Source organism: Triticum dicoccoides, chromosome 6A, assembly GCF_002162155.2.
Source record: "Triticum dicoccoides isolate Atlit2015 ecotype Zavitan chromosome 6A, WEW_v2.0, whole genome shotgun sequence".
Lineage (NCBI taxonomy): Eukaryota > Viridiplantae > Streptophyta > Magnoliopsida > Poales > Poaceae > Triticum > Triticum dicoccoides.
The window spans coordinates 613,609,878-613,622,267 of NC_041390.1; the positions used below are offsets into that span (position 1 = coordinate 613,609,878).

Here is a 12,390-nt window from a genome sequence, read left to right on the forward strand (position 1 = left end):
CGGGCTGGCGGCAGCCCGGCGCTCTTCGTGGCAGGGTTGGCCGGCCAGATCTGCGCTGGCCGGAGGTGGGGAGCGGCGGTTGGAGCTCGGCAGGAGGCCCTGCAGCGCGGCGTGCACCGCCGCCGCCGCACGGGTTCTCGGCTCCATGTAGAAGATCTGTCCCTGCTCCGATCGGTCCCGATCCGTGCTGGCACCGGTCCTTGGAGGCGGCTTCGGCGTCCCCTATGGCCGGCCTGGCGGATCTGGCGTGCGGGTGAGGTTCCGGGGGAAACCCCTGGCTGGCGCGGCTGCCTCCCCAAAGTCGACGCCTTTGGCGCCGATCCCCTTCCTGAAGGCTTTGGGGTGGATCCTCTCCCTTCCGCCTCCTCCTCGAGCTATGGCGAAAGCTTTTGTTCCCCTGGTCTGGGCGTCGACGGCACCCTGGTGTCGTGCTCCTTCTTGAAGGCGGCGGCTGGGAACAGCTCTTGGTGGCGGGGCTGCTGGTGGCGTGGTGGCTTCGGCCTTCTACTTGGTGCTGCGCCTTGCTTCGCGGGACCAGCGGACGGTTTCTTTGGTGGAGCGATGCTGCATCCATCCATTGATGGCGACGGATCTTGACGGCGTGGCGCAGTGCAGATTCGGAGTTTGATGTGTGGTGACGGACACGCGCAGGAGGTCGACGCTGTCTGGCGTCGTGGTGGCGTCGGCGGCAGCGAGACCGGGCAAGGCCGTTACAACAGTACAGCTCTGAAGATGGATATGTGGTAGGTGGTTGTGGCGGCCTCATACCCGGCGGGCGGCCTGGTTGAGGAGCACGCCGGACTGGTGGGTGCCCATACCCGACAGGCGTTCAGGTTGGGACCTCAGGTCTTAGATGTTAGGTTTGGCTGCGAGGTCTGTTTGGTATTAGGCCCAGACCATCAGCGCCCCTTCATCAGTTAGATAGGAGTAGCGACAGAGGTTGCGAAGATGGTGGCTTTGGTCTTACTGTTGTACGACTTTGTAAGGTTTTGTGCTAATAATTAATAAAGTGGCCGTATGCATCGACCAGATGCAGAGGCCGGGGGTTTTCCTCCTTTTCGAAAAAAAAGAAAGAAAAAAAAACTGAATGCCAATATGCAAAATCTCAGCCAAGAACGAGTTTTTTTTATGTTATTCACTATAAGTTAGACCTATAATGCGAACTTGCATTCATTTATTATGTCTCACCATTTGTAAGGTGCATGATTTATTTTTGGCCTATAGATTGCTATGTTATCTGAAACTTTGAGGTTGATCATTGGAAAGAGAAACAGGACTTGTACATGAATAGTCAGTCACCAAACAAACAAATCTTCAGCCTCTATATATAGTACGGAGTTTTTTTTTTTTTTGAGAATCTTTGAAGAGTTCTGACACTTGATTTTCATGAAATTTGCCACATAAAGTATATGCCATTTTCACTTGACCTGCCACACCGTTAATCACTCATTTTCATGAAATTCGAATATTTTTTGGAACTTATATACACTCGTTTATATACTTGCATATTGAAAAAAGAAGCTCATAGTACCTCAACTGATTCACCTTCTGGCCGCCATCGATGTGGCTGCCTATCATCATGGGGCCGCACGCGTACGCTTCTACAGACTATATACTATTTGGTATACCTGAGAAATAAAAGAGTATAAGATGGTTAAGATCTTATATGTGGAATACATTTCTCAAGTAGTGCTGCATACTCTTCCACAAACTGAACTGCACGAATCCTTTCTTGTACTATGTAAATAAACCTAATATGCTCTCCTAGGCCCTAAGTCCCTCTATTGCAAGAGCTACGCAGAGAAATGGATGGGACGGATAGAAGTCGTCAAAGCTAAAATCTGATGGTGCGGGAATGTGGATGTGTGGGAGGAGTGTTAGACTGCATAGTTATATAAAGTCTCTAAATTGCAAATTAAGTTTATTTAGGACAGGGTTTTGACCAATAATTACACATGTACACTATTAGTATGTAACTTTTTGTTATACAAAATCATAACTACAAACATGTATTTTGGAATACAAATCTGATAACATCAACTTTATGTCATAAAATATATACTAATAATGTAGTTATTGATAAAATGTGTGTCCTAATAAAACCTAGTACTCTGCATTTTGAAACGGAGGGAGTATGTTATTAGCCGGCCACTGGCTAACAACTAAATCCCCAGCAAGGATGTTTTCATGGCACCAGTCGTGGCTTCAATGGCAGAATAGTTTGATTTCTAAATGTAGTTCCATTCCTTTCCTTCAATACATTTCAGCTTAAGATGGAGTGCACAATGAGAAGGCTAGCTACTTCGGTGATCAATCTAGAGGCCAGAAGGGATGCGCACAAACAACGCGTTGGTAAAACACTCAAATAGGTTATCTAGACATTCTGAAAACATGTCAGCTTATACTAGACGAATTAACCTAATAACTAACTCTCCAGTTCAGCCCATAAAACAAGTCAGCGTGATAGAAAGTAGTTACCGGGATGGCTTGTCTCTCCAGCCGGGAAGATCCCATCACCAGATGTGCCGGCGAGAGCTCCGATGTGTATTTGCGAGGAAGCGAGTAGTGTCCAGAGAGGGCCTGGAGCCAAAGTGGAGAAACAACATGGGCAATTGAAGCATAAGGAAATCCACTTTGCTTGCGGGGTGGCGCAAAGAATATGGACAAGCCACGATGCGGAAAGAAATAAAGTGGTGTGTGTACTGTGTAGTGGTGCCAAAGCGAAACCGAGTGCTGGAGAAGGATGACAGGACAATGGGATGTGTACTGGTTGCTGAGTACTCCATCTGTCCCATAATGTAAGATGTTTTTTAACACTACATTAGTGGCTAAAAACGTCTTGCATTATGGGACGAAGGGAGTAGTTCGCAGTTGAGAGGGAGCGGTGAAAAATAAAGATGCTCGCACCTGGATCCAACTGTCTATTGGTGTAAAATGTGAGATGAGACAAAAAGAGATGGAAGAAGATGATTGCCTCAATTAGATCCTAGAGAAGAACAACGCAAAGATATGAGCGAGACATTTTGGTACCTTTACTCAAAGGGAGAACGTCAGCGAGAGAGAGCACCAATGCATGTGCCTCAAGTCTTCTTTAATTGATAGTCTTTATTTATGCACCTGCAGATACAATCAAACAAAGTTTAAAATCTCAGCCTTTGCGTCATGGATACACCTAGCCAAAGACGCACAAGCTGAATATATGGGGATAAATCCGCTGAAACCGCTAGAGGGCATATCAGGGGATCTCAGGAGACTACACGACCATGTGCTGTCGACAGAGAAAAGTCTTCTCGCCTCGAAGGCTCCAGGATACCCGCTTTATGCGGTTCGTGTGCCTAAGGCCAGGTGCTACGTCGACACAATCCCCGCGGGCGTGTTCTTCCTACGGTTTGATCATATCTTTGAAATGTTTCTCACAAGGCGGCTCGATTTTACAATCGTCTGCCTTTTATGCTACATATGAGCTTCATCATCAGGAGAGCCAAATCTCGCAAATGATTAACAAAGGACTGATGCAGCGAAAGATTATTGGACCCACGGATACGACACCAACTCAGAATCAAGCTTGCTGTTCGAGATGGAACGATAAGACGAGGAAATAGATGTAAGCTTAGCTCATCGTCGAAAATTATGCTCTAGGAATATGGATCAGGTAGCACAGATAAAATCAGCACGATAATGATATAGGCAATCAGGCTAGGAATGACGTGATCGGGTACAAACTCATAAGTAAAGAAGATTACTAAGAGTTGTTTAATAGCGATGCAGACTCAATTTAATTATCGGTGTCCCTGGGTGACTAACAACTCGGAACCCAGGAAAATTGGAATCGGTGAGGAATAGTAGTTGATGAAGAACTCTTCAGAAGTTATGTAGTTCCGTGGTATCCTCGAGATACCGGAGGGTAATACTTGAAGGCAGATCAGAATAGAAACTGAATTGGAGCATTGACTTGCGATTGCAGATACTTTAATCTTGTCAAAATGGACGAGGCAATGGAATGGTTTCCTTTCAGATATATTGAATAAGGTTAGCATGGTCGGAACCATAACTACAAGGGATCCAATTTACGACACCGGGAGAATTATTCAAATGATTAAATATCCTTGCAAGAAGCTTTCATGTTAAGTTCCACATCGTGTCCGTGGGCATGAACACAAAGGTTCAAGGTCGACTCCCACTTCTGCAATGCATAACCTTTCATTCGCTTCTCGTTTTCGAAGAAGTTGTAGTGTTGAAATTTTATCTAGCGAAGCATCAGAAGAGTATGACTCGTGAAAACTTTCGGATTCACCCGGTTTAGAGAAGGCCTATAGGTTCAACCCATCAGGGCATCGTAGAAACATATACCACAAACTTCACGAGTAATTATCACCAGCTCGAAAAGCAGAGCATGGTTAGCTAAATCAGAGAATAGGATTTAACAGTGGCATTATGTATCAGGAAAAGAACTTCTCAAGGTTTTCGTATACGAAGGACACTGTCGAAACCCTATTTCAATCTTGCGGTGCTCGATCCCAGTGACAGAAAGGGAAACAACACGTATTGTATTGTTGCCATCGAGGATAAAAAGATGGGGTTTATATCATATTGCATGAGTTTATCCCTCTACATTATGTCATCTGCTTAAGGCATTACTCTATTCTTTTGAACTTAATACTCTAGATGCATGCTGGATAGCGGTCGATGTGTGAAGTAATAGTAGTAGATGCAGGCAGGAGTCGGTCTACTTCTCACGGACGTGATACCTATATACATGATCATACCTAGATATTCTCATAATTATTCGCTTTTCTATCAATTGCTCGACAGTAATTTGTTCACCCACCGTAATACTTATGCTATCTTGAGAGAAGCTACTTGTGAAACCTATGCCCCCCGGGTCTATTCTCCACCATATAAGTTTCCAATCTATTTTATTTTGCAATCTTTACTTTCAATCTATATCATAAAAATACCAAAAATATTTATCTTATTATTATTATCTCTATCAGATCTCACTCTTGCAAGTGGCTGTGAAGGGATTGACAACCCCTTTATCACGTTGGTTTCGAGGTTCTTATTTGTTTGTGTAGGTACGAGGTGACTTGCGCGTGGTCTCCTACTGGATTGATACCTTGGTTCTTAAAAACTGAGGAAAATACTTACCTTGCTTTATTGCATCACCCTTTCCTCTTCAAGGGAAAAACCAACGCAGTGCTCAAGAGGTAGCACTCATGTTTAAAATGACGCCTAAGCCGAAAGGATGAATTTTAGGATCTGGTTGAGGATTGTGAGCATTCGCAACTATTGAATCAATAGACTCAAAATGATAATGACAAAGGATGACAGTAAGATTACTAGACTTATGGGATTAATCATAATGCAAGCAATCAAGAATTTCAAGAGCAATAGGCTGTTGAGGATTTTCGGAAGATTGAATGGTATTCCAAAGACTTTTAAGAAATACATGAATGAACTGGGGATGAGCGGATACTCGATAAGTGCGATAAATTATCCACGGGAGTATTCAGGTGGCAAGGAACTGCAAGGCAGTAGGCACAAAGTATTCTCGGAAAAAATAGAGAAAATTTCAAGGTATCTTGTAATAACAAGATCGATTGGAAATAAAAGCAAGAACGACAGGTGTATGTATTTATCCATAGGGGTATACCGGTGATAGGGAATTGCAAAAGCAACGGGCACAAAGTCTGAAGAGAACATCGGAGAGTATCTTCGGAATCTTTTGATGCACGGAGCAATCATCTGAAGTGAGGGGTTCTCCGGGAGGAAGTAGTAACGAGAACCTAGAGTTATAATTTGTAAAAATCATTTAACCCAAATAGACGAGAGATCAGAATTCCAAAGTAAAGATCGAGGAGTAAACGATCCTAATACCATCCAATAGCGACGTGAACCCGTAAGTCACACAGCCATGTTAGTAAAAGTTCTGCAATATCTAGACTCGACTTCGGCCAAGGAATGTGGAAGGGGGATTCCTACAGGCAGTCGGTTCTGATACCAACTTGTGACGCCACCGGTTTGACCGTACACTAATCATGCACGCAAATGTGTACGATCAAGATCAGGGACTCACGGGAAGATATCACAACACAATTCTAGACACAAATTAAAATAATACAAGCTTTATATTACAAGCCAGTGGCCTCGAGGGCTCGAATACATAAGCTCGAATACACAAGAGTAAGCGGAAGAAAAAATATCGAAGTACAAACATTAGTTAAACAAGTTTGCCTTAAGAAGGCTAGCACAAAAGTAGCAGCAATCAAAAAGGCGAGGCCTCCTGCCTGAGACTTCCTAACAACTCATCGAAGCCGAACTCCACGTAGAATCATCCTCGGGATCCTCTGACTCCTGGACTTCATCACATGATCGCAATAACCGGGAAAAGGGGAAAAAGAAGTAGCAAAGCAACCATGAGTACTCATCCAAAGTACTCGCAAGCAAGGATCTACACTACATAGGCATTGGTATCAATGGAATGGATAGTATTTGTGGATTGAACCGCAGAATGCCAGAATAAGAGAGGGATAGCTAGTCCTATCAAAGACTACGTTTCTGGCGGCCTCTATCTTGAAGCATGTAGAAGACAGTAGCAAGAGCAGCCTCAAGGAACACCGCATAGCATAATTCTACTCGGCGATCCTCCCCTCGTCGTCCTGTGGGAAAGCGATCATCGGGTTGTATCTGGACTTGTAAGAGGTGTGTTTTATTAAGTATCCAGTTTTAGTTGTCATAAGGTTAGAATACAACTCCGGGTCGTCCTTTTACCGAGGGACACGCCTATTCGAATAAATAAACTTCCCTGCAGGGGTGCACCACATTACTCAACATGCTCGATCCCTCTGGTTGGGCACACTTTCCTGGGTCATATCCGGCCTCAGAAGATCAACAAGTCGGTCTAAATCCTATGCGCGTAGGGGTCTGGGCCCATCGCCCATTGCACACCTGCACGTTGCGTACGCGGCCGATAAGGAGACCTAGCCTCCCTAATACAAGAGCAGGCGTTCCAGTCTAATCCGGCGCGCGCCGTTCAGTCGCCGACGTCAAGAAGGCTTCGCATGATACCACGACATCGAGTGCCCATAATTGTTCATGCGTAGTTGGTTAGTGCGTATAGGCCAGTGGCTAGACTCAGATCAAATATCCAGATCTCGTTAAGTTTGTTATTAGAAGTATCCGCGGACGCCGACCAAGGACCAGGCTCACCTGCCTCCTGGGTGGTCGCAACCTGCCTTGTCGCTCCGCCACAAAGTAACCATTAGGGGGCTGTCGGGAACCCAGGCCCATCACTACCTGGATGGAACCACCTGCCCCTTCAGCCCCCATCTCTGAAACATCAACATAAGTATGTAGTATTATAGTATATACCCGTGATCACCTCCCGAGTGATCACGGCCCAGTAGTATAGCATGGCAGACGGACAAGAGTGTGAGGTCACTGATGATAAACTAGCATCCTATACTAAGCATTTAGGATTGCAGGTAAAGGTAACAACAGAAGTAACAAGGACATGATATGCAGCAGAATAGGTTCATCCGAAAGCAGTAACAACTACACTACTCTAATGCAAGCAGTAGAGGAAAAGAGTAGGCGATATCGAGATGAACAAGGAGGGCTTGCCTGGTTGCTCTGGTAAGAAGGAGGGGTCGTCATCGATGTAGTCGATCACGGGGGTATCGGCGGCGGTTTCGAGGTCTACCGGAAAGAAGTAATGAAGGGAGAACACAAATAAATAATAGAGCAATTAAAGCAACACAAAAGCATAACATGGCAATACGCGGTGCTAGGGATAACCTAATGCAGTAGTAGGCGATACCGGCGAAGGGGGGATATATCCGGAAAAGTATTCCCGGTGTTTCGCGTTTTTGGACAAAGGGACCGGAGGAGGAAGGTTGCAGGTTCACTATGCTAGGGACACGTGGAGAACGAACGGACTGCGTATTTGGATTTGTCTCGTCGTTCTGAGCAACTTTCATGTATAAAGTATTTTCATCAGAGTTACAGTTTATGTTATATTAATTTTCAAAGTTTTAATAAATATTCTAAAAATTTGGGAATTTAATAATTTATTCCAAATTAAGCAATAAATGCTACGGGTACACAGTTGTGTACCCAGCATTATGCACATTTTATTGACAGATGGGGCCAAAGACCCAGTTGATCAAGTCAACATTGACTGGTCAAACAATAAACAGTAAACGTGGGCCCCATTTGTCATTGACTAATGTTTAATTAAAAAGAAGGGTATTTAGCTGTGGCGGGCCACTGTTATTTATTGTTAGCAATATCAGATTGGTTAAACTAGGCTAATTGGAGGGGGTTTTGGGCTGAGATTAGCATTAACAGGAGGGTCTGCCACGCAGGGCATCGACCCAGCAGGCCACCACGGCCAGGCACGCACACGCGCGCACCAGCGAGGTGCGGCCGTGCCCTGGTCGCGTCGAGAGGTAGCGAGGGGGAAGCGGACGGGGCAGCAGCGGGGCCAGCGATGGAGCAACGCGCAGCGAACGGCCGGGGCGGCTGTACGAGCGCGCAACAGGTAGCAGCAGTGACTAGTAGCAGAGGGCGGCACTGTAGGCGGCAGCAAGCAGAGGAGCACGAGGGAAGGAGCAGGGCGCGACCCGAGCAGCAGCGGGCGCAGGAACGCACGGCCCGGAGCGCACGGGGCGCGGCAAGGACAGCCAGGGGGCGCGGCGACCGGAGCTCCGGCGATCCGGACATGGCGGCCGTAGCGCGGGGCGGCGGCTAGTGGCGATGGAACGGGGCGGGAAAGGGGGGATCCGAAGGAGGGGCTCACCGCGGAGCTGTAGACGTGCTCGGGGAAGGCCGGGGTGGACCGGAGAGCGGTGACGGGTGGAGGAACCGAGGAAGAAGAGGTCGACGACGCCGTCCACGCAGCTTCCCGCCTTGCTCCGGTGCCCTGAACACACGCGAACGAACTCTGCGAACCTCCAGGGCGTGCCCCCGCACGCTGGGGAGGTCGGTGGACGCGTCAACGAGGGCGAGGCAGCGGTGATGGCGCGAGATTGTGGGCTTGATTTCGAACGAGAGAGGAGGGGGCGACGACAAAAAGGGAGGGGATCGGGCGAGAGGGGGGCTAGGGTTTCGGTGGACAAGGTTATAGGTCCAGGGGGGCGACGTGGACAACATCCACGGCCGTGGTGCCTTGGATGTGCGCCACACACCACTTTGCCCCTGTAGCGGGAGGTAAGGGATGAGGGGAGGTGGGCTGGGCCACTGTTGGTTGGGTCAACTGTGTTAGCCTTTTAACATAGTCTTTTTCTGCTTTCCTATTTCTAACGGTTTTGCATTTTCCTATCACTCCCAACGAACTTTGTTACACATGGTATTTGGCACAAAATACTAGGTAGTGTGTTGGGATAACACAATAAGTTCCAAAAACAAATATTTTGACTAGTGTAGATACTTTTTTAAAATAAATGGGTTTAAATACAAGCTGCTGGACCAAATTTAATTAGGTTAAGAGCATTTTAGTTATTCAAATAGTATTTGTTTAAATTTGAAAATTAGTTAGAGAATATTTGCAACCCAATGAACATTTTTTTTTCCTGTTTGAAGAAATTTTATTTTGACTTGTCTTTGGAATTTGAATTTGAACTTGGCTTGGATCAAAGTGAGGTTTAGAAGATTGATTGCAATGAAATGGCACCATGAGTGTGTGATTGCCATAGCTTAACTACTGGAGTGTTACAGCCCGCTTACATGTCACTTTTGCCTATATGGAGGAGAGATGTGAAAAAGTAAGGGAAGTGAGCTCTCATGCAAGAGCCTAGTTATATACGCATTCATATGCAAATACAATAATTGTGAAGAAATAAATAGAGGAGATAAAAAAAAATACTAATGCAATAGCCAACATTATTGTATGAGTGCATATAGATGATGGCTATAGATGACATGACAGTTCCATATAACCATCAACTGGCTATATTATTAACTATGCTCTCTTCAGCGGTGGGTGGCGTATGTGTCCTTTATGGATACTAGTGGACCCGTTGCGCCAAATGGCGCAGAGGCACACTAAAACCATGTTCGCGATGAAAAAAATATCCATGGTTTAAGGGTTCAAGGTTTAGAGATGTATATACACATTTTAATTTGATAGTATACAGCCCCATTTAAAACAAAATATATGTTTTAGTTAGTTTAGCAGTACGCAAGTACATATGATAAAAAATGGTGTCTTGTTGTGCACAATGATATATATATATATATATATATATATATATATATATATATATATATATATAACCATGTCATGTTGAAAATATGTGTATCCTTTTAGTAATCTTTTTGACTGGGCAGATAAGCACGCTAAGAATTTAGATGCTTATGTATAAAAAGAAACACATATTCCTGCATGCATTAAAAAAATCAAAATAATACATACTTTGGTGCTAATAAATATATGGATATCTAATAGCATGTAGGAACCATTTAAGGAGGCCTTTGTTTTTTTAAGATATTAACATTTTATTGTTTCTGTGCGCAAAAAAGAAAAACTTTTCTGTTTGCTCAGATGGACGGATATGTATCTGAAAATGTACCTATGTAGTTGACCTGTTGCGCCAAATGGTGCAGGGACCCGTTGAATCCATGTGTGCATTGAAAAAAAATTCCATGTTTTAGTTGGTTTAGTTGTGGGCAAGCATATATGGGAACAAATTTACCTCCTTTATTTAATTAAACAAAATAAAGACTTGTTGTCTATAATGAGATGTACATACATACACATTTAAATTTATCTTTGAGCCAAATGGGGCTCTGAAACCATGGACACCCGTTAAAAATATTTGCATTTTTTCGGTAACTTTATGTTTGAGCAAGTGCAAAGGACATGTCAAACCCCAACTGTTTTGAAAATATTTGACTTTTGTTAGTAGAAGTAGGTTTTAGCAACCACTTAGGGTACTAATTCAAACCCTTTAAGATAAAAAATGAAGGATAATTTATCTTTGAAAATATATACTTGAGCACGCATATTTTGTTATCTTATTTAGGTAACATAGAGCCAAATGATTATGTTCAAGCACATTTGGAGATCAAACCCACAATTTACTAAGATATGGCCATCCAAACTATTTCATCAAGGTGTCACCTCCCTGAATTGAAACCCAAAACACCGTGTAACATGGCCTTTTACAATGGCTGGAAAACTTATTAGCAACAACAGAGTTCAGATGTTACATGTTACAGAAGCCTCTAGCTTGAGGAACTGTTCTGTTATACGAATATAAATCTTCTACTTTTAATCACAACAGCAAACCTGAATCTTTCAAAATTCAACTTGCACACTCAGACACTGATTTTTTTTATCAATGCACAACAAAATATTGGACACACACAATAGGCTAATTGGGAACCCAAATGATTGACTTCCACACATCAGCATACACTCAAATCATCTAAAAGAAAATTTGTTCTTTCTGTACAAGTCACATGCTCCATCCGCCCTTTGGACGGCTCTTCTCCTCATGCTTCCCCTTCAGTCACTCACCATATTAATAACACCTGAAAATGAAAAAAACACTTATGAATTATACTGTGAAGCATAGTAGTGCCACTAACTAGGATGGGCACTCTCATAGGTGTATATACAACGGCATGTTGTTGATTCCACAGAGCAAATTTAACATCAGCTAAGGTGCTCATTTCGTTGTGCATGAACTCACACACAAGTATGTTCTTCTTGTGTCATGCTGACTATAAGCAGGGAAGGTTACCAAGTTCCAATGATGTATTCCAGAAAGCAATGCTATCTGAAACAAGTAGACCTTTACAGCAGACTACATGTAAGCCAGCCAACTCATCAGGACAACATCGATAAGAAAACAAATGCATGAGCATATTGTACATTGTCATGCAACGATGCAATCACATCATGATATGGCTGTTCATTAGACCATTACAGCAGACCACAAGCGGGGTGTGCAGATACAGGATATGCAGAGGAAATTTCAAAAGCCAAACATCAACTGAAATTGCAGAAACATAGAGAAGGATTACTACTAATCTAAGATAGACCAGGTATATTTGAGGAAACAATTGTCACATGCTCAAAACACATTAATAGGTCATCGGATTAAGAAAAAAGCGGCATGGTCAAACATATCAGGATCTTTTTCCACAACAGGGCCTCGGTCTACCAAGCCATACTATAAAAGCATAAACAAGTAAACACTTGAGAAGGTGCACATAAATTTAACTACTTGGCATAAAATAACATAAGTTCACCATCTAACAACAGGAGCCTACACTGGTAAATAATTTATAGAAGATATTATGTATGCAGATATGATGATATTCTAGAATCAACCGAGACGATCGTTCGATCAAGCTAGCTAGCTCAGGTCCAGTTCACGTATA

General features: G+C 43.9%; 1 protein-coding gene across 2 annotated transcripts in view; it reads right to left on the bottom strand.

Moving 5' to 3' along the window:
* The window catches only part of LOC119318472, a 6,265-nt gene extending 3,145 nt beyond the window's left edge, over positions 1 to 3,120 (bottom strand). Inside the window, exons 1-3 of one of the 2 annotated variants that reach the window (XM_037593034.1) lie at positions 3,031 to 3,120; positions 2,479 to 2,580; positions 1,532 to 1,628 (exon numbers count right to left, since the gene is read on the bottom strand). In XM_037593034.1, the coding sequence (XP_037448931.1) occupies positions 1,532 to 1,581 (50 nt within the window). In that variant the 5' untranslated portion in view covers positions 1,582 to 1,628; positions 2,479 to 2,580; positions 3,031 to 3,120. The remainder of the gene's footprint in view (positions 1 to 1,531; positions 1,629 to 2,478; positions 2,581 to 3,030) is intronic. The other variant, XM_037593035.1, reaches the window with a different exon arrangement.
* Positions 3,121 to 12,390: the final 9,270 nt, after the last annotated feature.